Raw genomic sequence first — 25,106 nt, 5'->3', positions numbered from 1 at the left:
AAGTACGAATATATGTATCTACAGCTCTATAAAAATTCTCTCTCGCTGCCCTGCAATCCCTTGCCAATCTATCGTGTCATGTCAGCAGCTGGTACGTTTAATTTACGCTACAGCCAAAATCCCCCCTTGCAGCACGGATAAATCCCAGGTAAAGCGATTCCACAATGCAGCCAGAGACATGGATATATTTTTGGGGGGAAAGAGGAAACGTGTATACGATATATGCATCAAATATCAGCACCTTTTTTTGCATTTTGCTGATGTTTCTAGTGGGAAATATAGGTACTTAAACAATATTTGTTTTAGTGTAATCAAGTAAGTGTGTCGGTGTAAACTTTTAAGTATTTTTAGTCATTATCTGATCAGCAAATTATCAATGGCGGATATCGATTGAGGTGCAAAATGGCGGCCAGACCATATAGCGGCGCCGGAAGCGATTCAATAGTTTCAGTGAGTGATAGTTACTCCTCGAAATGTAAAGTATGAATCGTACAGATTAAATTTTGCAGAATATAGAAGAATCTACGGCTGAAATTGCAACTTCTAACTGCAAAGTGAGGCGGGATGCTATCAAGAAGCTGGTGGTACATTTAAAGCGTTACTTATGCGGAAAAGATCCATCCCCAATCAATATTCATTCATCTTGTCTCCACAGCTTCTATGCGGATACGAGCAACATTAATGCCTCTGCTACGAAGCAAAACTATCTGTGCTTTCCCCTCCTTTTGATAGCTTATAAGTTATAGTCGCCTCACCCCACCTGTTCTGTTGCTGTTCTGTTCATTCTATTCAATAAGCGGAACAGCAGCAGCGCGTAACTGGGCTAAATTATATATATTGCTTTTGGGGTACTAAGCTGTTGATACTTCTTACATATTATAGTGTTATAAATTGTGGAAACATATAAAAGTTGCATATATCTTGGTTGCAGCGCCAAGTGGAAATAACACCAAAGATTTTTGCCTGTCCTTAAAGAATATTATTGAGTTCAGAGTTTAAGAAAAGCAAAAAAGGCCCGAATGTCAAGTGCTGTAAAATTGCATTGCTTCTCTCTCGGTTACTCCTCTTATGCCCTCCTCACCGAAAAACGAGTGACTGACTGACTACAAAGGAGCGCGGCCTGAAAGACTGAAGTACTGACTGAATGGTGGAACCAAAAAGTTTACTTTATTGGCAAAAACCGAACTCTAGAGACGCTTACTAAAGAAGAAGGTAAAGAGCAATAATGAAAGAAGCAGGATTATATGATGGATTAATCAAAAATAAATGATGGTCGGTAGATTTCGAGTCTGAGCTTCGACAATACCTTGATAGATTCCTATACCTTGATGGATGTCAAATCTTCTACCAAAAGTAGTGCTACCCAAAAGTATTCTAGGGTATTTCGGAAAAGGAAAACTATCAAGTTTGACAGAGGAAGAGAACCAGAGAACCAGAGAAAAATACTCTGAGAAGGAGCAGTAGGAGCAGGGTGCTGAATCTTTCTGTTGCATACAATAAACGGGCCAATTTTCAGTGCACCCCAGAAATACGGCAGATATACAGACAGACCGACAGACCGACAGACAGATGGGGAGAAGGAGATAGAGATGGAGATGGTAGAGAGATTGGTAGACATCTTGTCACATTTAGGGGCACGAGGCACAGGCAGGAGTCCACAGTCCAAAGTCCACTTAGCAGAACAACAACAGATAGTAGATAGTACCCGAACCAAAGGAAAAGGAAAACGCGAGAGACACAAATTGAAAACGAAATACCCCACCAAACTGATGCCAGGAGGCGACTCCTAGACTGCAATATATTTATTTGTACATTCTTGTTCCCCCCCGACTTACTAAATATTTTGATAAATATTTAAATAGCTTAAAATGCAGAATGGCAGTGGAGACCATTCGGTTTTCTTTGGGTTTTTCTTTAAGTAATTGTCCTGGCTACAAAGGACAGCAGAAACGAGAAAGAAGAACAGAGAGCCCAGAGTCCATTGAGTTCATTAATTTTATGCACATTGCCCTGACAGTCAGTCAGTCAGTCAGTCAGTCAGTGTAGTCCTTCATTCATTCAGTCAGCTGCAGTTTCTTGTCCTTTCCTCTCGTTTTCCCTTGAATTTCCACTGCAGGAGGGGGCCTGAGCCTGGGCTCCCAATCAAATTAAAGCGTTCGACAATTCCGGAAAACTCCATGCGCCCCGTGCGGTTCATTGGGTTTTCTCGGGTACTCTAGGACTCCACTTTGATTCGAGTGGAGAAGGCATGGAGCCTTTTCTTTGGGCAACGAAAATGGAAGTGACATCGAGAAATTTCAGTTGCATTTTTCGTTTCGGAATTGCATTTAATTTGTGTTAAAGTCACAGGCAAATGAGAGGCAATGCCATTCGAGTGGCAATCAAATGTCTTTTGGGTAAAAGGGTGTCAACTTCCAGAGGATCCTACTGCCTGCCAGGGGGATTCATTTAACAAAGTTGCCAACAGCAGAGATGGTAGTTGCCGCCGCCGCAGCAAACACTTTGCCAAGATTTTGACCAAAAGACGACGACGGAAACGCAACTGCGGACAACTTCACTGCTTCCTGCCTCTTCATTGCTGCCTCTTGTTTGGGGCTCCTGTTTGGTGCGTTTCCCCTGCCACTTCCTGCTGTAGCGTTTGCCAAGATTAGAGGCCGCCGCAACGGTCGCGACAGACACACACACACACACACACACACAACTTGAACCTATTTCCGCTTCCGGTTTGCTTTCTGAATACAATTAGGAGAGGGCCTAGAATGGGAGTAGTCTCCTGCTTACAAAAGCCTTTGCATAAATTATGAGCAGCAACCGCCGCCAGATAAATGCGATAAATTATCGCCAAACCATCGCCAAAGTGTGGCACCCCTCCCTAAAATGCAATGTGCTGCACTCCACTATACGTATGCCACATTGCCTTCCTTCACTGCCTTTATCTCTGGTCCTTTGGCTTTTGTTTGAGTATCAAGAAAAAAACTACACCCCACGCCCACTCTCGCACATACATAGATACCCATACAATGTAAGCACATGCACACATGTGTGTGTGTGTGGTCTTTGTCTTAAGTAGCCTTGTGGCTGGCACTCCCACAGCTCGCAGTGCTCCCAGTGCTGTTTGCTGGTTAGCTTTTTATGGCCAAACAAACGCCCATGACAGGAAACGGAAGTTTCAACGCGCAAACGGAAATTATTGTTTAGGTTTATTGTTTAGACGCTGCTTTAGAAATTTGTTTGTCGAATTATTTCGTTCAGTCATCGCTTTTGCGCTTCTGCGTTTCTGTTTTCCAGGGTCCTTCCCCGTTCGGCTGTGCCCTTAATTCGCTGGGCGTATTTTATGCCTCCCCCCCCTCAAATTTATGGATAGTCCAAAATGTCTGGCAATCGCATTGCGTTTTCCCCATATGTAGTAGAGTGTAGACAAAGCTGTAGGCCCCACACCCCTTTTGGAGAGTGTAGACAAAGCTGTAGCCCCATAAAATAACAGAAAACACAGGCCCCCCATTCAAATGCAGACAACAGCCAACAGCAAATAGCTCTCTCACTGCATTCAAAAATAGTTTTCTGCTGGGGGAAATGTTTGGGAAAATACTCGCATGGAATTTATGCGCAGAGGAAGTACCCTGGCAAATGGAAAGATAGAGTCGAATTGATTTGAATTTTACAGAATTATCTGGCAATATGCAAACTAAAAGGGAACCTGCTCACAGTTACATAGAAAAAGGAAACCCAATTCCCTAAATCACTTCCTCGAAATCACCTAAAATTTCTTCAAATTAAATTCCCATAAATTTAAAAGATACTTCAACTAATTGCTTTCCCCAAAAGAAAGTTCCACAAGCCCCCAAAGATTCTTTCTTTAATTAATTCCCCTAATTTTCTACCCAATAATCAATATCTTCCAATTAAAAATAAGACTGCACCCCGCTTAAATGGAGCGCATAATTTTCCGGTTAAGACCCTTGAGAGAAAATACGAAACTCACTTAATGATAAAAGTTATATTTTTGGGGCATAAATAAAGGCCGCAAAAGCTTTCAAGGTAATTAAACATTTGTCACACGAATGCCCACAGGCGGCAGAAGCCAAAAGACAAAAGACAATACAAATACTACTACACTAAAGCCACGTGGTATATGTTTATGCATATATGCAGAAGGCATTCATAATATTTTTTTAATGCATTTTAAAGGCAGTGGTTTTGGGGGAGGGGCAGGGCGAAAGACGGCTGGCAGGTACGAGGTAATGCAAAGATTATGAGTGCAAACAAAAACACACGGAAAACAAAACGGAAAGCTTCGCGCTTTCTTTTTAAGCAAAAAGCCTATTAAAATAAATTACAGTGCAATTTTTTTTGTTTTTTACTTTCCTCTGCTCTGCTCTGTACGAAAATTAACAGCAACAAGAACAAGAACAGCAAAATAAAGGAAAATTTTTAGCATTTGAGCAGCGAAATCTTATATACTCTCTCCTGCGAACGATCTTTTCACAGGTCCGATAATGATAAGAAGGCTCCAGAGAATCGGGCACTGAGAAGGGTGAAACAATTCAATTTATATAAATATCATTTTATTTATTTAATTTAATTGTTATATAATATTGTCGACGCTTGATAAATACAAGGGCTTTCAGCATAAATTATATGTGTCCATTTTTCCATGATAAAAAAAATAATCCCTCAGTAATTAATATAGCATCTGGATTAATGCAGAGCTCTATTGTAAGCCTCCAGCAAAAAGTCAAAGCACCCGCTCGGCAAGTGTATGGAAAGACAAAAAGTGAGGATGAAAGTGAGGCTCTGGGCAGAAGCAGAAGGACCACGCACTGAATAATTCATGAATGTCGCCGGCGCGAAGGCAAAGTATAGTGTTATATTTAATAAGCTGGGGGAATCCGGCGTGGGTGGGGTAGGGGTGTGTGGACGGACGGACAGCAAACTGAAATCAGACACAAAAGGCATGACTATCAAAAATTCAAAAGTCCACAGGCTCTCAGCAATGGAGAGGGGGCTCAGAAATTTGACAAATTTCGTTGCCTACTTTCTGGGGGTCTTTGGCCGATGCTTTAACTTAATCATTTAATAAAACTTTTATGCTGACGATGCCAGCCAGCGATGGCTCTCTGCTGCCATCCATCGATGGTGTGTCCTCCTCCTCCTCCTCGTGCTGCCACTTCTGTTACTTTTGCCTCTGCCCGCTGCTCCCTTTTCAGCCACTCCTGCCACTGCGTGGCTCATTCTCAATTACTTTTGTTGCCATTTTTCGTCGTCGTCGTTGCTGTCCCTGGTGGCAGGCGAAGGACACTTATTAGCCCGCTGCTGTCGCTGTAGCCGGCTCTGTGCCTTCTTTTTGCCGCGTTCTTATATTTTAAAATTATGTCAATTTCTTTTGAGCATAAAGACCGCACGAATATTCAGCGCCAGAGGAGACTATCTCTCTCTCGCTTTCTCTCTCTCTCTCTCGGTTTCTGCAAAAGGTCGAACGTTTAAGCTGATTGTGTGTTAATCGCGGTTAACTTGACGGCCGGAGCGTCGGCCATCAAGAGGCCAAAGTTTAATTAGAGTCCTTTTTTGGGCGAAAACTTTTGTCACACTTATGGAACACTTTTCTTGATGGCAAGAGGATGATGATCCATGTAGAAAGATAATCATTAACGAAAGCAGTAAGACTTGTATGAATATTTCTATAACTACTGCCTACTGCCCTTCCTTCTTTTCTCGTAAACAGAAGGGTAAAAAATGTAAATTCCTAGAAATTCTGAGGCATTTCAGGTTGAAATTCTACAAATTCTTGCAATATAAAATATGCAAATCATTCCGTCTGCCGCTTGCAAATGTCTTCTCTCCGTGAATTCTTCCCCGAAGAGACAGGGCACCTGGAAATAACTCAATGACTGCCACAAAATTTTGCCATTTTTATGCGACTCATAAATACAGGCAGGCAGCAGGCAGTCAGCCATCAATGGCCTCAAGGGGACAGGAGGTTAGCTATGCAGCTTCCTTCCGGATGCACGTGAATGTTGAGGAAAAAATAAAAAAAAACGAGACCACATCACGCATACGCACCATCAGACACACACATCGAGGGACAAACACATATGCAAAAAAATCAACGACTGAGGGAAATTTGCATACAAATGTCACACATATGCGACGGCCTCCGATGATGTGTGTGTGTGTGTGTGTTGCTGTGTGTGGGTGTGGCAAGTATTTCTGTTGCAATTTCCGGCTACTATAACCGGAAGTGAAGCTGCTCAAAAATTCATGCAACCGTAAAAGGAGCAAAGTGGCGCCAATAAGAGAGAGCACAAGGAGAGGCATTCGACGACTCCCATTTCCCATTTTCTTTTTTTCTTTTTTGGTGATATTTCAGCAATCGTCTTGCGTCGGAGCATCGAAGAAGGGCAAGTCTTTCTGCCCTTCCGCCCTCTTTCTCCATTTGCATATATCAAATATTTTGTGAAAATTACACACACATTTGGAGGCGGCATCATAAATCGCATTTTCTCTCACATTTTTATTGATTTATGATAGAATTTTTAATAGTTTTGCAAAATAAAGTATTCTATTTATGCATTATTGCACTTTGTGGGTGCAGGGGGCGAGGGCGTATCATAAATTCAAAACTCACACACTTGGCCATAACTGTTGCCACATCAAGGAGAGAATATGAATTATGGTTTGTGATTGTTTAGAATTAAATTAAATGCGACTTCTTCTTTGATTTCTCCTTATTTTATGTTTATTTCTTATATTTCCCATCAATTTTCTTTACATTTTCTATTAATTTCTTATGCTTTCAATTGAGCTTCCTTTTGTTGCATGAATCTTTAATGTTTTAATGGAAATCAAATTACTTTTCAACTGAAATCTGAATTGTTTTTTCCATAAGAATTGGCCAGATCCATGGCCAACTCGCATTTTTAAATGTCTCTCATTTTTTATGGTTCCGATTAAAAAACGGAAATAATTAAATTTTCTGCACATCTTTTCGCACGACGAACAAAAAAAACGCATCAGAAAATGCAATGGGTACCGTGTCCCGTGGTGTCCTGGTGCCTCCTGTTTCTGTGCCGGATGCCTATGAAATGCAGCTGTTGTTCCGGGGATGGATGCCTGTGCTCCTGGAAACTGATTTTTGCGCTCCTGGAAACTGATTTCTGTGCTCCCTCATTCATTAAAAAACAATTAAATGTGCGACACGCGAACTTAATTACACTTTTATGTGGCCAATGCGGATGACATTGCCAGCCTCCACAGGCCACATACACACTCAGGCCCATGCTACAATTCTCACTCTCTGGCTGCCACTTCAACTTGAATATTTTATGGTCCTGCAACGCACCATGGACCATGGAACATGGACCATGGACCACGGAGCATGGGGCATGAGGCGTGAGGCCTCAAACAATTTGTATAATCAACAATTAAAGTGCAGATCGGCTCGCGGCCGCGCATTAAGTGGCTATTGTCTGGGGCTTTTTCGTCAGAAATTTTCCAATTTGTTGCAAAATTTGCAAAAGTTTTGTTTTGCGGTCGACAGAGCATCCTTTCAGACAAACAGACAGACGGAGCGGCAGACAGACAGGAGGCGAAGGCAATTTTCGGACAAACTTCAATTGCGCGTTAAAAATGTTGTTGCCACAGCATGTCGCCGCCCCCCGCCACCCAAATTCGGCACCCGTTCTCTTAGCCCATTAAAACATTCCTATTCCCAGCCATAGTATAGTTGTTGGTTCTTTTTTGATATTAATGGCATTAATTAAAAATTAAATTTGTTACAAACCCGTTTAACGCCGCAGGAGAGTGGCTGTCCTGTCTGCCTGTGGCTGTTTTCAGACAATTTCGAGTTAAATAAATTACTTGGACATGCTGTCGAAAATGCTGTCCCCTTTGCTGGGATTTGTGGCCAGAATTGTAAATCTTAAAACCAAAAAAAGCGGCTTAACGCAAACAGAATTTCATTGAATGTTTTCTCTTAAGGTTTTCCTCTAGAATATATTTTGATTGCATGTGACATTCGCCTACCCTTGAGGCCTTTGAATATTTCCTTACAATTAATCTTTTTTCGCCAAAATAAATGTCTGTCAAGCAGAAAGATTCGCGATTAAAATCCAAAAGCTCTGCTTATATAAGCCAATAAATTTAACAGAGACCACCCCGGCACCACACGCCTACGCACAGGACATGTGTAGCAAGGACTCAAACATACACAGAGAGAGACATAGAACATAATCATGGCACATGTCCATGGCGGGGCTGCATGGCTCAACATATCAGCAAAAACGAGAGAGAACTAAGCTTCACGGCTTTTGGTTTTTGTCAATGGAAGGGACGAGGAGGAAATCCCAAAATTAAATAGAAAATAATTTGATTTATGTGTGTGTGTGTGCATTTGTGTGGGTTGGGAAACCCAACCATGCAATGAAAAATATGTATATAAATTGTTCCTTTGTTATTTTTGAATATTTATGCCTTAAAACAGGCTCCCAGATAGAAAGCGAGAGATTTCAAGAGTAAGAGAGTGCATTAACCTTTCGCGTTAATCCAATCAGACAAGAGACATGAGACATCAAACATCCAGACATCACGCATACGCAGCGTGAGCCTCGACTCAGCAGGATCTCAGCAGCTGCTTCATTATCCTTACTCCTACTGTGCATCCTTCGAGCCCCTATGTATCCTCTGTGCGACTTATATTTATACATTTATTTATCGGACATTTATCATGAAATTACTGTAATATGTTGGCGGCTGCCTTGATTTATGCCACAGAATTATTTCCACTTGTGTTTTTCCAACATTTTTTCGCTTTCAATTATTGTATTTCCTTTGGCAGGACTCTGGCCGCCTCCACTCTTCCTTCCTTATGGATTTTTCAACTGCGGTCAGTTCTCACGCACGTTTGCCTCATGGCATCATTTAGCCGCCAACTGATTTGTCGCCATTCATTGAAGTTGTCATTGTTGCGCTCACTCAGGACACAAGGGTGAGATGGGCGAGATGGGGAGGACAGTGACAAAGAAGGAGCTGCTGGAAGCTGGATGCTGGATACTGGATACTGTTGTCTGCTGCTGATTCTGTCTTGTTAGCATTGTAGCTGTATCTGTATCTGCTGACATGTGTGTGATTTGAGGGGACTGAAAGTTATCAGTGTCGCCCATGGAATTGGGTGGGGGGAGTGCTACAAAGTATATTTCTTTGTTTTCTTTCTTCTTGTTTGCAGACATTTTTTTCAGCTTAAAGAAGCCAGAAAACTTTTGAAAACTTGAATACGCAACATAAATAAAGGGTTTTTATTTTTGGAAATAGTTTTAAAAGCATAATTTTGTATAATATATTAAAAAAACCTGCAATATTTCTCCTAAAAGCCATTCGCAATATGGAAAGTGAGGACTCTCTGTGCAACACAACCATTACCTGCCTCAATAAAAACCGAGTGGAGCTGTTGCCCTGCCCGCCCTGCATGCCGTAATAACAAAGGCATAAAATTCGTAGAAAACGAAAAATCAAAGCACGAAAACCAACAGATCTACTGAGGGGGAAGGGCGGGATTGAGCGGATATACAAAAAAAAAAAAAACAAAATAGAAGAGCAGGCACCAAATTGACTTAATTTCTTTTTGTTGCTTGCCGCAGAACAAGAAAAACGAATGCCCCCGAAACAGCTGATTGAAAGAGATTCAAAGAGCGAGAGCTTACATTCCACTTCCAGGCAGGACTTGCTCTCTCTCGATGTTTCGTTCTCTCGCTCTGTAACTTTTGGAGCTTAACCCACATTGTCGGAAGGACGACGATGAAGTCTCGGAGCCTCGACAGCGAACGACAGCAGTCTTCAGTCGTTGGAATACATTCGGGCGTTAAGGACACAAGCGACGCGTTCAGGCACAACGAAAAAAATTACACCGTGCACGTGGTCACAGTTCTAGCTTCAGTTTCTCTTCCGTTCTCTATCCGGTGTGTCTGGCTTTGTGTGTGCCTGTGCGTGCTTACGTGTGTGCGTGGGTGCCATTATCCGTGTGTGTGTCTGCGAGCGGCAAACGAAGCAGAAATCAACACAAGAAGTAAATGTGAGCAATTGCTAAAGTGTTTGGTGGCCGAAAAGTTGCCTCGTTCTTATCTATAAAACACACACAGATACCATCTATCTCTCTGTGTATCTGCTGATGTGTGTGTGTGTGTGTGTGTGTGCCTGCCATAACTTAACAATCCGTTATAAGGCCGCGTCATCATCCACATCCTCATCCTTTTGGTGCTCTTGTATGTCGTCTCGTCTCCTCCGTCAGCGTTCAGCATCCATCGTCTTTTGTCTGCTGCCTTGCGGCATTTTGCTTCCCTTTTTTTTCCTTTTTTTCTTACTTGTTCGTTCCTTTTTTCTTACATATTCTCTTGCTCCTTTTTTATTATTTATTTATTTTTCGTGTATTTACGCGTTTATTTTGTTGCCAAAAAATATATGCTGGAACGAAATAAACGCTTCGAGTACTGGGTATAAAAATGGAGTCCCTCACATTCCACTTAACGGTCATTGACGCTCGCCATTGCATGGCTTTTAAGTGTCTGGGGGGAGGGGGGGGGGCCTGGTGGGGCCTAGCATTGCATGTCCCGGAATGCAATTAGACTCTTGTAAGTTTAATCGTCGTGAATGGCATAATTAGAGCCCCATAACCCCAAAAATCGGGCAAAAAAGGTTCCAGTTCAACCTGAAACATACAGGACATTAAAATTTTAAATCAGATCAGATCAAATGTTGTGTTAATTTATTTTTCCTTAAGGTTTGAATTTATATGTATTATAAATACCATAGATGTAACTTTTTCAAGATTACTTCAAGATTTTTGATATAAATTTGTGGATTTTTATTTATTTCTTCTTCTGATTCCTTTAAATATCGAAATCAGTCGAAATTTCTCAAATATCATACTCGCCATAGGGGCTTAATTGTATTGTATTGTATTTTAATGTAATAATATTTCCGAGTCTCCCAACGACTCTCCTGGAGTCCCCAGAGTCTTCTGTCTGATTTTTTTAAGGTCATATATTTTGGTGCTCTACCTTTTATGGTTTCGTTAACTTTTCTTTAAGTTCTCGCAACTTTTTCCCCCTTAGACAATATACATTTCCGCAACTTACTTTAATTTATAGAGCCATAAGATTATATTTTGGCTAGTATCATATATTTCCCGATTGCTTTCTGTCTTTTATTGTTTAACTTTTTTCGCATAATTCATATTTATTTCCATATTTAATGCTTGCTACACTTGTGGTACTTTCATAGTTTTAACTCATTTTGTTCATCCCTCTTTAATAGTTTCCCTTATAGCTCTCACAAATTTAAAAGCCCATCAATATGTTCACATTTAATTGGGTTTTCTCATCAAGAATATTAAATATTTACACTATGCTTCATATTTGCCCAACCAAAAAGTATAAAAAGATAAACGTCATTGAACCAACAGAGATTTCACCTGTTAAAGCCATCAAATCCACAAAAAAACGAGGCCAAATCCAATCACAGTTCCTACTTTCTTTTCTTCTTTTTGGGCTTCATTAAAAAAGATTTGGTGTGGCATTTTTTTAGGAGAGTTTTTTCCATGGCTAAAAATACCAATGCAATATGCTAGAAATGCAAATAGAAATCCGGAATCAATGCATTCGCATTTTTGTGGGTGAAAAACAAGAATGAATGAATTTTTGAATAAATAAATATTAACCTCTCTATTCCCCCCCGCCCACGAAACCAAATGAAAAATCTAGGTTAAAAACAAACTTAAATTTATGTAGAAAGCACCACAAACAAATCATATTAGAATAATAATAAACGCAGCCATGTGGCGATTTTAAATATAAATGAAACCCCAAAAATTCCAAAAAGAAAAAATTATGAAAATTCAACGCAAAGAAAACAAAGCAAACAAAAGCGGTGGAAAAACCTGAAACAAGTGAAAATAAAAATCATCTTATAAATAAAAATGAAAAGCGAAATGAAAATCATTTGTTGTTACACGAAAATCTATGTGAAAATTCAGCAAAAGGAGAGCGCAACGAAACGGTTTCCCCCAACATCCATAATGTGTCTGTGTGCGTGAGTGTATCAGTGTGCAAAAGGAAATAACAAAACATCAACAATAAAAGCAAAAGGATACGCGAGCTTAGCAGCAAAAGGATCTGCGGTACAAATACAAATAAAATTCAACAAAAAAAAAACAACCATTGCCCGCAGGACCTGCCCCCAAGGCCACCGATTCTGTGACTTTCCCACAAGGTAAATTCCAGCAACAAAAGCAGCATTCAAATAATAAAATCCACCTTAAGGGTAGCTGAACGATGTTATAAATTATTAAAATATGATCATCGGCTCCTTTTTTGTAGCTGGGCTCTTTGAACACCTGGCTCTCGCCCACTGTTAGTTGTAGAAATATATTTGGAAATACAGCAATTGACTGATGGGTATTAAAGTGTCCCTAGACGTGTGCTAGAACCAACAATGGATTTCTTTACTGTCGCTAGATCAATCAGATTATTGGCCAAACACAAATACAATGAAGATAAATGAGTGAAGGAATGAATGAATGAAAGCCAAGACAACAAGTCTCGTCTACACTCAAAGAAAAGCCACAAAATATATCTTAAAATATAGCAAATATTATTTTCCTCCCCGAGTGTATACATCAAATCCTGGGCTTATCTCAGACTCTCACTTTGGGAATTGGCCAAAAGCTAATAAGCGATTACGAATGTCTTCTAGTTGCCGCAGTCACGTGCCACAGCACCGCACAACACCGCAAGGGGACACAGGTGTTTCGTCACATCATAAGATGTGGCCCATAATTTATCTACACCGCAGAATCCAACCGAGGGCTGTGTGTGTCATAAGAAAAGTTTCCACGTTATTACACATACGCCCCACGGCTGCCGTAGGAAATCGAATTAATCATTCCGCCAACGATTCTTCTACCTTTTCCTTTCGCTTTTTCTATATCGATTTGGATTTAGATACTTTTCCTGACACGCACACAATTACCAAACAAATACATACCTGGGAATCGGTGGCCCTGGCTGGCACTTTTCTTTGCTGTTTTCCGCTATTTTTAGTTTCTGCCACAGCTGTTGGCTCTCGCACTTCTCTCGACTGCGAAAAAGGGTACGCGTTTAAGGGCGGGAGAAGAGAGGGGAGGAGTCCATAAATTAGCAGAAATAATTATGCAGAATTTTCTTTTTATTGCGTGGGGTCTTGTTGTGAAGTGAACTTTTGAATATTTTAACGCTCCATAATTAGTGGGGCGAAGGAGCGAAGGAAGCGAGAGAAAAGCTGAAACTTTTTCCCTGAAATGTGATTTCAAGAAAATAACAAAAAAAACGTATCTTTAAAATGGGAAAACATTCGCGTTTCTACACTGCCTTCATTCGCAGTGGTCGGATGCCCAATTTGTCCGCTAATTCCTTGAGAACTCCCAACGTACAGGGCGACATAAAGATACCGCCCTGATCGTCGACTGCCTCCATATGCGAGATTTCCTTGTCGCCAGGCACCAGAGGCGGCTGATCCTTCTGGCAGGGCGTGGCTCCACGTAGCAGGCTATGAAAGTCGATGAGACGATCCTCAAAAGAGGCACAGAATCGCACCGGATCAATGGCAATGTACACCTGGCCCAAATTCGCTGGGGCATTCTCCGGGTTGTATAAGCCCCGCTTTTGCAGCCTTGTTGCATAGCCGGCGCCGGTCATCACGCCACACATAATGTCCACCATGGCAGCCAAGCCAAATCCCTTGTACTCTGGCTGAAAGGCCCGAAGGCGCTGGGAGCGCAGTGCCTCAGGCGTGGATGTCGTCTCTCTGCCGTCACAGCCCAGGGCCGCCAGCCTCGGTAGTTTCGGCGCATTGCCATTGCAGGACGACAGCTCCAGATCTGCCACCGAACAGGCGGACATACCGAAATCCGCGATGAATTGTTCCGTTGCCCCAGAGGCAGCACAGGCGATGGGATTTTCGCCAAGGACCGCCTCTGTGCCGTCGGGGGGCACTAGAGTAGGTGCTGCGTTCGACATGCAAATGCCAATCATGCGCTGATCCATGGCCCGCCAGGTATACCACGAGGCCATGCCAATGCAGTTGGAACGTCGGGCACCCACCCAGCCAATGCCCACCCTACGAGCCTTCTGCACCGCCAGATCCATGCAGAACCTGCCCACCACCGGACCGGGTGCGTTGCAGCCATCCACCAAAGCCACAGCCGGCTTCTGTGAAATAATCTCGGGCACAGCACGTGCCGCCACCGTGGAATTGAGGAGGTCGGCAGCAATCGACGGTAGCCGGTGGATACCCATGGATCGGTGACCCATGTAATCGGCGCCAATCAAAGAATCTGCCATATCCGTCGCCGAGTCCATGGGCACGTCCAGGGCGGCAAAGACTTCCTTAACGAACCGCTGGGCCTCCATTATCTCCACTAACTTGCCGGTGGAGTTGTTCTCAATTTCGCCAGGCTTCCCCTTACCGCCGCAGATCAACAGCACCCGCTTGATGTTCTGCCAGAAGTCCTCATTCCCTTCCGGTTCCGGCTCCGATGAGGCCCTGTCGAATTCCACATCGAAGTTTGATCGTTTGGTCCACAGCCACTCACGTGGTGGAGTGGCAAGTCCATTCCCTTTTTTGATGTGGGTTTTGGGGGATTGGATCTCCGATTTGGGGTTGTGAGTCTTCAATTTCCCATCGTCGAGCACGTTTGCAGTGGATAGCTTTAGACGGACTCTACGCAGGATACCCAGAAAGTTTCTTTTTGTCATCTGTATTTGTATCTGGGTTTTGTACTTAGTTGTTTCTGAAATTTATCTGTACTGTTCCGAAATCATTTCTGTATGAATTAAGTATCTTGGTTAACTTTGATGTTCATTCCCTCATTATTTTCCTCCCCATCCGCTTAGCAGAGCCCCAGAGCCTCAGAGCATGAGCTACTTTTGGCATTGCTGCCACTCGCTGTGGCGCGTTCTTGAATTGTCGGTGCAACGCACACAACACAGTAATTCCAGGCAGAAAAAAATAAATAAAAATAGGTACAATGTAAAAGCTTAAAAAATAAAAGAGTAGAACCGCAAACACCCGCAGATACAGATGGAAATTGCACACTGACACAGTTGCAGTATGAGTAAAGAGTAACCTTGAGGCAGGCACACACATAAGCAACTACAGCTGCAAATGCAAATGTGCAGATACAGATACAGATACTAATGCACACGCAAACCGAAATGAGGAGAGTGGCGACACAGCTCTTGCTGCGACCTTGTGGCCATCACACTTTATCCCTAAAAAGAATTTTCATCAACAATTTAACATGTTTTCCCATATACGAATGTGAAAGCGGCAAAATTTATGAGAAAATTTATACATTTCAGGAGCTCCTAAAATATGAACAAGGTGACGCAGTTTTTAGGGATTTTAGGGAGTAACCTCTTTTTCAGTAAAGATCAGAAGAGTAAGACTTTTGTTGGAATACATTTTAACGAATTAACATTGCACTCGTAAAGGCGGAGGAATAACGGTTTTCGGAGTCGGAAGATTTCCAGAAAAGTATTTTTTTTAAAGTTACCACGAGACAAAGAGTTAAATTATAGTCCTTGAAGAGTAGATTACATTCCCATATGTACCATTTTTAATATATCAGCAGAACTTTTTCCTAAAAATTAAAAAAAATAACTCGCACTTTTTTAATTTTTACTTGGCAACTACCGTGCCAATATCCAAAAGCTTTAAGGATTAAACAGATAAATATATGACCTTTCATATGATTTTTGAATTGTGTTCATACAAAGGCCATACCTAAAGGTATATCAAACCAAAGTTAAAGTTTTCGACCATTTTTTACGTTCCTTAAACTTTGTAATTCTTTTAAAATTTGTTTTAGTATTTTTAGGTTTTTTTTTAGAATTTATTTCTTTAGTGGTATTATTTTCCAATAAAACAAATCATGAAAATTGTCCAATTAATGACAAAGGTACGATTTTGTAAGTCAAGTAAGCGAAAGTCGCGGCCGAATTCCTTCGACTTCTCTACTTTTTCGTTCTTTTTGTTTCCTTTGCGACATTAAGAATTCTTTTACTTGCAATAAACGTATTAATCATCCTTACTCTGAAATAAAAATCCTGACATATGCTATAACCCATCTTTTACGTTTCGCTCTTTATTTCCAGATCAAAATGAGAGCAGTTCAGCTGGAAATTCGAGACCTCGTAGCCGATAGATAGTGTAAATGATCAGGAAGAATTACCTGCCATCCAGAGCCACATCGATTTAGGGGAGAAGGTGGAGAACAGAGTTCAATTAAATTGACCGAAAAAAAATCAAAAGCACTGCCACGAGGATGGGGGAAAGCCAGCTGTTGCTTTTGCTGCGGCTACTGCTGCTGCCGGGCATCCTTATCGGTCTTATAGGCCTGCCCAATGTCGAGGCCTCCACATCGGACATCTACAAGAATGCGCGTCTGGGGCATCGCATAGTGCAGACACGATATGGTCGACTGCATGGCCTGATACTGCCCCTGGATAGCTTTCGATTTCTGCGATCTGTGGAGGTGTTCCTCGGAGTGCCATATGCCACGCCACCCACCAAGCAAAATCGGTTCGTAACAAATACACACCATTCTCTGATGGCAATGCAATATCATAATCCATTATCCAGATTCAGTCCCACGCGTGCACCGGCGCCCTGGGATGGCATTCGCATCTCGGATAAGTACAGTCCCGTCTGTCCGCAGCGTTTGCCCAATATACAGAACGAGACGGCGGCCCTGGAGAAGATGCCCAAGGGCCGTCTGGAGTACTTGAGGAGATTGCTGCCGTTTCTGGAGAACCAGTCCGAGGATTGTCTCTACCTGAATGTCTTTTCCCCGGTGAATGGTAAGCACAAGAAAACACCAGCAAAACAGGGAGCGAAACAGTGGAAAAAATATGTATAAGCGTACATTAAGCTCTTCATAAATCTTATTTAAATTCAATTAATTAAGATTAATCGTACTCCACGTAATGCCAATAATTTATACGCAAAAAAATAAAAAGAAGGGCAAGCCAAAGCGTGGCGCTCACGTAGCCAGTGCTGCGCAATGGAAAAATCTTATCGTAAGTGCCACCCCCCAGACGAAAATCCAGGGGGCCAGGGCCAAGTGAATCCACTAATCTGAAGCGATTTCAATGGCAAAATCCGCTTTGCACGCAAACGGAAACATTTAATGGTTCATGAGGGCGCACTGAGAGCGTGTATTTTTGTGCGGGGAGTGTTGAGTGTTCGCGGGGGGCAATGCGGAATTGAGATATCAAAACTTTTTGCTTAAATGATGATTTGTATTTATGCTATTTTCTATATTTTTGTTGTAGCTGGTGCCAATGAGAAAAAGCTACCCGTAATGGTGTTCATACATGGCGAGTCCTTCGAATGGAGCAGCGGCAATCCCTATGACGGCAGTATCCTTGCCAGCTACGGCGAAGTCGTGGTGGTAACACTTAACTACAGACTGGGAATACTAGGTACAGCCCGATAATACCCCTACCTTAATTCCTCCCATTTACATATTTTCATTCTTAGGTTTCCTCAATGCCAATCCCAATCCGCATGCCCATGCCAGGGTCGCCAACTATGGGCTAATGGATCAAATGGCAGCCCTCCATTGGATCCAGCAGAATATACAGAAATTTGGTGGCGATCCGAATGCCGTAACCCTGGCAGGACATGGCACAGGGGCGGCCTGCATTAACTATCTGATGACATCGCCGACGATGGTGCGAGGGCTCTTCCATCGGGCCATCCTCATGTCGGGTTCGGCCTACTCTTCATGGGCCCTGGTCGAGGATCCCGTGCTGTTTGCCATTAAGCTAGCCAAGGAAGTGAATTGCACAATACCCGAGGACCTGAATCGACATCATGAGCAAATAGTCGACTGTCTGAGAGATGTGCCGCTGGAGGATCTCTACAGTGCGGATATACAGGCTCCCAACTTTCTGACATCCTTTGGACCATCGGTAAAATCATAGATAACGAAAATTGAAAGAAGGATTCATTTTTTTCGGTGCTGCTCTGTTCGTTCTTTTTGTTCGAGTCCTCCGCTTCAATGGACTTTATTACTTACTTTGCTCTCCTTGCAGCACCTCCTTTTGTCCTTGCCACTACTTTTGTCATTTACTTGCGATTCGCCTTCTTTCAATTTAGGTTGATGGCGTTGTCATACGACCCGGACATTCCAATCTCGATATCGATGATTTAATGGCCCGCAACTCGAAGCGTTCATCGGCGGACTTTGGCTTCCAGACATCACCGGGCGGCGGGAACGGTGGGTCTGGCGGTGGCGGTGGCAGTGGCGCGTCGTTCAGTGGCGGCTACTTTGGCGGTGGCGCCTCTGGCACAGCAAATATGGGCGGTCACTATGATGTCCTGTTTGGCGTCGTCACAGGCGAATCGATTTGGCGCTTCAGTGCCCATGATATACAAAATGGTTTCGAGGGCGAGCGACGAGATAAAATTATCCGCACTTATGTCCGCAATGCATACAATTATCACCTTAATGAGATATTCTATACGGTAAGTTCTATAGAAAAAGAGAAAGAGACAGAGAGATACTGCAGAGAGAGAGAGAGAGAGAGAGTTGAGTGTGTCTGCGGTGTAACAGCCATAAATTTTGGTAATCAGATTCTGTCTGTCGTTCCACTTTTGGCATCAGTTTAAAGCTTAATTATTGCCTTTTATCTGGCAGTTTACTTTTAAACTTTTTTTTCCTTGCTTTTTCCCAAGAAACTGTCTAGAAGTTTGCACTTAAAAACTTTATAGACAGTTGCCAGATGAAAAGAAATATGTTTTTAAGCTGGGAAATATATACCTACATATAGATTTAATTTGGATACCCTTCAAAGCAGTTAGATATTAACTTCTTCTTCTTCCTTTTATATTTATTGAAAAACTAAACTTTAATTGAATTTTTTTGTAGTTTTGCAGCCCTTAAAAAGATTAAAAACCCACCTATTCTATCCGTTTTTCAATAGACTGAAAAACTTCTAAGCGGCAGCTGAAACAACAACAGCGACTGAATAACAAGTCAATTAAAATGTTCGCACATACTGTTTTGAGTAACAGTATGAGAGAGAGAGTGTAATTTTAATTACACATTGCGTATGAGTAACATTTTCCGCCCCCCGCTGCCACTCAAATGTAGAGGTACTTTGGCGTCTGTCTGCTCTGCTCTCAGGTTTTTTCCTGGGAATTTGCAACTTTTAATATTTTTTTACATTTAGCTGTTGCTGCTGCTGCTGCTGCCGCTACTGTTGCTGCTGTATATATTTATTTTATGCTTTTGCTGGCGTTTTTATTTTTATTCTTTCATTGTGCAAGCGAGCGAAATGGAAGGCAGTTAACACGCCATTGCTGCCAAAACATTAACACGCTTTATTTGGCAAATGTGTGCAAGGACATAGACATACCTACATGTACATTGTACATGTGTGTGTGTGTGTGTGTGTGTGTGTGGTATCTGTGTGAGTGTGCCAACACATACCTACTTAAAAGCGCACGAGCAGCACTTAACCCAAATCACAGCAACAGCAAACAGCAGTAGCAACAGCCAGGAGAAACCTCCAACGAGAAGCATCGCATCGCCACGTCAAAAGTCAGTTTTCTGTATCTGTATCTCAGCCTCAGCGCTTGCTGTTGTCACCATTTCACCGGATATATATTTATAAATGTGTGAAGAAGTCGTAAATTTCCGACGGCATATATCACGATTATAGCGCTTAAAGCCCGTATTTATTTTACTTCATTATACTTATGCGTAACCGCAGCGCGCAACGGCAGGACACTCGAGGACAGTGGCTTCAGTATTTATTTTCCATAAGCCTTCATTTATATGAGGGTCAAAGGGTCACAGATGATGATGGCCCACGCCTTGAAAATTCCCTTAAATTAAGTAAAAGCTAAAAGAAACTGGTCCCAATTTATTCGAAAAACTGGTAATTGGTCGATTAATAATCAGTAAATGGTGGATAAATTATCGAAATAATAAGATGAATATTTTTAATACATTTTCAACAATTTCTATTAATTTTTAAAACTTAAAATACACAAATAAAAAAAATAATTAAAAATTTAAATCCAAAAAAAAAACTTAAATAGTTTTTCCAAACAAAAATCAATGAAAACTACGCCCCCTTCCCAAAAATATCAGTTACAATATTTGTTGGGAGAATCAGAGAAAATCCCCCATTTGGAGGGAGCGTGTATGAGAATCAGAGACAATCCCATGTAAATATATTCCCCACACACACACATACACACAAACACAATTGTTAGAATTCATTTATTACTTTTTTTGGGGGAGATTTTTAAATTATGCATGACATCGATTTTACAGATGCATTTTTGCGGTCGTTTATTTTTGTGGGAGACACATGCTGGCAGAAATAATCAGAGAATCAGTCCTTCTGCTCCTGCCAACGTTTTGTGGCTGTGCGGATGGGCTACCGCAAACAAGGACATGCAAACAGTAGGAATCCCCCTTGTAATCCAGCAAGGATTTGACTTTGCACACATGCAGGCAGTCCTCTCTCTCTCTCTCTCTCTCTCTCTCTCTCTGTCTCTATGTCTATATTTGAGGATGTATTTCTTATGAGAAATCCCTATACGCAGATCGTCAACGAGTATACGGATTGGGATCGCACCTCCCAGCATCCGATCAACACACGGGACACGGCTGTGGCAGCTCTGTCGGATGCCCAGTTTGTGGCACCGATTGTCCGAACGGGCGACATCCTGGCCTCGCAATCACCACCGCCAGTAAGCTCCTCATCGCCGGCAAGCTCCTCGGGTGGCGGAAATCCAGCTGCCTCGACCTCGGCGGGCACACAGTCCATACAGCCCGCAGGACGATGCTACTTCTATGTGTTCGACTATCAGACCAAGGACGGTGATTATCCCCAGCGAATGGGAACGGTGCATGGCGAGGATTTGCCCTACATCTTTGGGGCACCGCTGGTGGATGGCTTTAGCCACTTTCCACAAAACTACACAAAGTCGGAGACAGCCCTGTCCGAGGCTGTGATGATATTTTGGAGCAACTTTGCACGCACCGGGTAAGTGTCTCTGAGAAACGACTTAGGACACCTGCTGTCCAGCAGTCCTGCTCTCCAGCTGCTGCTGCACTTTAAGCTCTTCCTTCTTTCCGCTTTCTCGAGACTCCACTTAAACTGTTTTATTTTTCATGGTTTTCCTTTGCTTTCTCTGCGGCAGGAATCCGAATGAACACCACCGCCAGGACTCGTCGCTGCCTGTTTCAAAGGAGCGTAATCGCTTTCGCAGCATCACCTGGGAAAATTATGATCCGCTGCACCAGAAGTATTTGGAAATAGGTGAGTCCCACAGAAAAAATTTCACTAGAATATTCCACTTTGCTTTTCCTCTGTTTTCCTTTTTCTTTTGTGGGGCGCCTGGCGTGTGTGGTCTTTTCTTAAATAAGCAAAGCACTCCCACAGATAGTTCTTAGGGGTCTTTGATGCAGAAAAACATTTCCTTCTTTGGTGGAAAATCTGTGTGATATACGACCTCTCAAATCGGTTCCTTGTTAATATGCAAGTAGCTTTCATTCTTTGGATATCTCTCACCCCATAGAATGACATGCAAAATGCAGTAAAAAGAAGTCATGGAATTGCCAAAATAAAAGCTACAAATATTCCGTGCCAACAAAAAGAAAGAGCGAATCAAATTTAATTTGAATTTCAAAGAAGGCCCAACGCCTGGTACATGTTCTGCCTGCCAAAAACATGCTAAAAACGAGTGGGGGGGGGCACACAAGTACTTGGAAAAAATGTGGCATTACAAAGGGGCGACTGTCGGTACAGTGGAGCAGAAGGAGGTACGGCAGCAACAGCCACAGCAGAAGGAGTAGAACAGCATCATCCACCTGGTAGATGAGATGATGGGCGGACGGGCAATCAAAACGCCCAGAGACTGTCAATGGCGGCTGGCAAATGGAAGGAAGGAAGGAGAAAGGAGTATGAATCTGAGATCCAAAATGTGGGCGAATGTGTGGGTGGGCTTGTGTTACGACATAAGGCTTTATGTGTGCGTTGAAATGGCGCCATTGCTTGCGATGTCAAATGTACGAAAATGTTATTAATTTCAAATTTTTCACACCTTTTGTATGCCATGCCGGGCGACAGGGACACCTTAAGCGGCTAGAAAATAATTTTTACATAAGCATCACAAATACCCTTAAAAGTGCTTGTACGTGGTTGAAAATTCAATAAATAAAAATGAATATTTAATATTTCATTTATTTTTAAGTTATTTTTAGTTTTTTCACGCAATAAATATTATGGAAAATCATTTTTTGTTGGCCTTTAGAGTGATAAATACTTAATTTAGTCATCCATTTTTATTAGTAACTAGCTTTAGGCGCTGTTGATATATTTATGCTATAAATATTGAAAAATATCACCAAAAAATTAATTCCTTAAAGCCAATGAAATCTTTAGGTAGATCCTTAAACAAATAGCAAATAGCAGCATTTCCAAGAATAGCCTAAAAATATATATATGTATTGTACATATTTTTAAAACTATGTATATATTTCTGTTTGCATTCAAAACTTAAGTTCCAAGAAAAATACACTCGTACCCCTCTTCAAGTAAAAGCCTTTGCGGTGGCTGCCATTTCTCTAGTTTATAACAAAATCAATATACCCACAGCCCACTCCTCACCACTCCTTCCACTCATTTACTGGCTAACACACACACACACACACACATTGAAGATAGCGACAGATATACACGCGCTTAACGGTTTATGAAAATTACACACAGGTTATGGCAATGGATTTTGCCTTAGCACTGTGTACACGAGGGAGAATGGCTTTTTAAAGGTAAAGGATGGGGAAGAATAGGGTAGGAGACAGAGGGATAGAAAGAGAGTGCCTGCTAACACGCACTTTACGCACACGTTAACATTGAAGGACGATGCATATCAAAAGATATGTCTGCTGGTACCATTACCTCTCTTTCATTTCATTTTTATTTTTTGCGTTTTTTTTCTTCCATTTTCCTTTATTTCTTTTGATTTTCTTTATGTTTGATTTTAATTGAAACGACACACCGCGCGACAGCTGGCATTCTGTACAGAATGCGGCTCCTTCAAGCAGCATCAGAGATCTCTGGCACTTTCCATAAGCGCAAGTTTGAAAGGATTTTTCGCAGCAAAACTGAAATCGAAATCGAATAATATGCTCGTGTGTGTGTGTGCGTGTGTGGGGCACACAAAAAGATTTTCCACAAAGGCAGCTGCGGAAAATACGAGTGGGGAAAATACATTGAACTATAAGCATATGTATGTATATCTTATGGTTTGGTCATGGAAAAACTCTGAATGGGAAAGTTCTCTCTGGCGTAAATTATGCAGCGGCTCCAAAATGCGTGCAATATTTATTTGTATCTCGGATTTCAGATTTTTCCTCTCTTTCGTTCGATTGATGATTGAGATTCCTCTTCTTTTTTATCAAGAGTATCTGCTGAATATATGGGAATCATATTCCATGGTTACGTTTTACACATATGTTGTAAATAGTTTTCTTTCGAATAGAAATGAGTCGCTCCTCGGGCAGTAGTATTTGCCATTGCCACACGAAGAGCCTGTCTGCCTGTCTGCCTGGCTGCCAGCCTGTGCCTGGGGCATCAAAAATTAAACATTTTATGTAGCTTTCACCCTACTTTAAGTATAAACAAGACATCAGAGAGTCGGGGAGGAGGAGGAGGAGCAACAGCAGTTTGCCCTCAATTGGGGGCGGGCCAAGTGTCTGTCGCTCACCTTTTTGGAATGCAAATGACTCGTGGAAAGTGGCCCAGAGGCCAACATGGAATAGTTTTAGAGCATAAGACATGGGACATGGGATATTTGCATGAATATTTCGTTTGGAAAATGAAGATGTTTACACTGCCTTTTGTTTTGTTTTGTTTTGTCTTGCAGGAATGAAGCCGCGTATTAAGAACCACTTTCGGGCCCATCAACTCTCCATTTGGTTGCGCCTTATACCGGAGCTACATCGCGCTGGCATGGAGGATGTGATAGCTAGACACAATCTGTTCCGAAATCACGATGATATGGACCAGTACGAGGGACCTGTTAAGCCGGATCCATTCGGTATATCATCAGCCACATCCTCATCATCCTCGGGGTCGTCGTCGTCGCGCCTCCTGCTTGTCGATGAGCAATTGATGATGAAGAAGGGACGCGGCATGAATGCCTCAGCCTATTTGAATGGCATATTGGGTGGTAAGTGTAACCACACCCCTACACCCCCAAAAACAAACACAGTTACAACTGCGGGGTCTCGGAGCGTTTCCCTGCCACTTACACACACACACAGACACACTGAAAGCTCCCCAAGGACCGACACGCCTATCGTCTTTGTAGATGTCCCTTTTGGACCTTTGTACCATTCTGCAGTTGTCGTTTAATACACTGTGATTTGACAAAGGCCAAAACCCCAACGAAGGGTGGCGAAAGAGAGTGGAGAGTGCAAGTCTGTGGCCTTTTGGACGGGGAGCTTTATTTAATTGTGGACTCTGCATAAAACGACAAATTAAAATACAGCCTACAGGACTTTCTTTCCTTCGATTTCCTTAACGCTTTGTCGCATTCAGTGAAGTACCCTTTTTGGATGCTTTTTGATGATGAAAGTGGGTGTACCCTGTACATAGGAGGCCTCTTCCTTTATTTCCTGAGATATCTGACGACATTTCAGTGCAAAATCCTTTTGTTTTGGGTTCCACTTTAATCCAAATTTACTTCAATTAAATCCAGCCAGAACTGGCCCCATAGGTGATCAAATATTGAAGACACATAGCCACAAAAATGTGTACATTGTACGCACATGTGCACATTTGTCTAATAACTGAGGCAAATGAAATATATTACGTATACGCCATGTGTGGTCGGATAAATGTTTGGTTCTGAAGGGGAAAACCCTCACTCAAATAAGACCCCCAAAATTCAAAAGAGAAGCCCCTCTTCTTATTTATTCGTTCTTTTTGGTTTCTCCTTTCTGTTGAAAATCAACACTTTTTTTTTGGCTAGCAAAAGATTTGTGTTTA

At 42.1% G+C, this 25,106-nt stretch overlaps 2 protein-coding genes across 3 annotated transcripts in view; one reads left to right on the top strand and one right to left on the bottom strand.

The window, feature by feature from the left end:
* The first annotated feature begins 11,908 nt into the window (after positions 1–11,908).
* The window catches only part of LOC108157488 (neuroligin-3), a 37,672-nt gene continuing 24,474 nt past the window's right edge, over positions 11,909–25,106 (top strand). For both annotated transcript variants that reach the window (XM_017289585.2, XM_033389549.1), the window contains exons 1-9: positions 11,909–12,258; positions 16,182–16,608; positions 16,669–16,886; positions 17,361–17,510; positions 17,569–18,002; positions 18,190–18,558; positions 20,653–21,095; positions 21,253–21,371; positions 23,980–24,285. In XM_017289585.2, coding sequence (XP_017145074.1) covers positions 16,352–16,608; positions 16,669–16,886; positions 17,361–17,510; positions 17,569–18,002; positions 18,190–18,558; positions 20,653–21,095; positions 21,253–21,371; positions 23,980–24,285 — 2,296 coding nt within the window. In that variant the 5' untranslated portion in view covers positions 11,909–12,258; positions 16,182–16,351. The remainder of the gene's footprint in view (positions 12,259–16,181; positions 16,609–16,668; positions 16,887–17,360; positions 17,511–17,568; positions 18,003–18,189; positions 18,559–20,652; positions 21,096–21,252; positions 21,372–23,979; positions 24,286–25,106) is intronic.
* On the bottom strand, positions 13,195–14,865 carry LOC108157489 (ureidoglycolate dehydrogenase (NAD(+))). Its single transcript, XM_017289586.2, has one exon. It carries the CDS (start codon positions 14,778–14,780, stop codon positions 13,386–13,388), a length of 1,395 nt encoding a protein of 464 aa, XP_017145075.1. The 5' UTR covers positions 14,781–14,865; the 3' UTR covers positions 13,195–13,385.

The sequence above is a fragment of the Drosophila miranda genome, chromosome 2, assembly GCF_003369915.1.
Source record: "Drosophila miranda strain MSH22 chromosome 2, D.miranda_PacBio2.1, whole genome shotgun sequence".
Lineage (NCBI taxonomy): Eukaryota > Metazoa > Arthropoda > Insecta > Diptera > Drosophilidae > Drosophila > Drosophila miranda.
The sequence above is the reverse complement of the archived record's forward strand: the minus strand, read 5'-3'. Positions and strand labels throughout refer to the sequence as shown.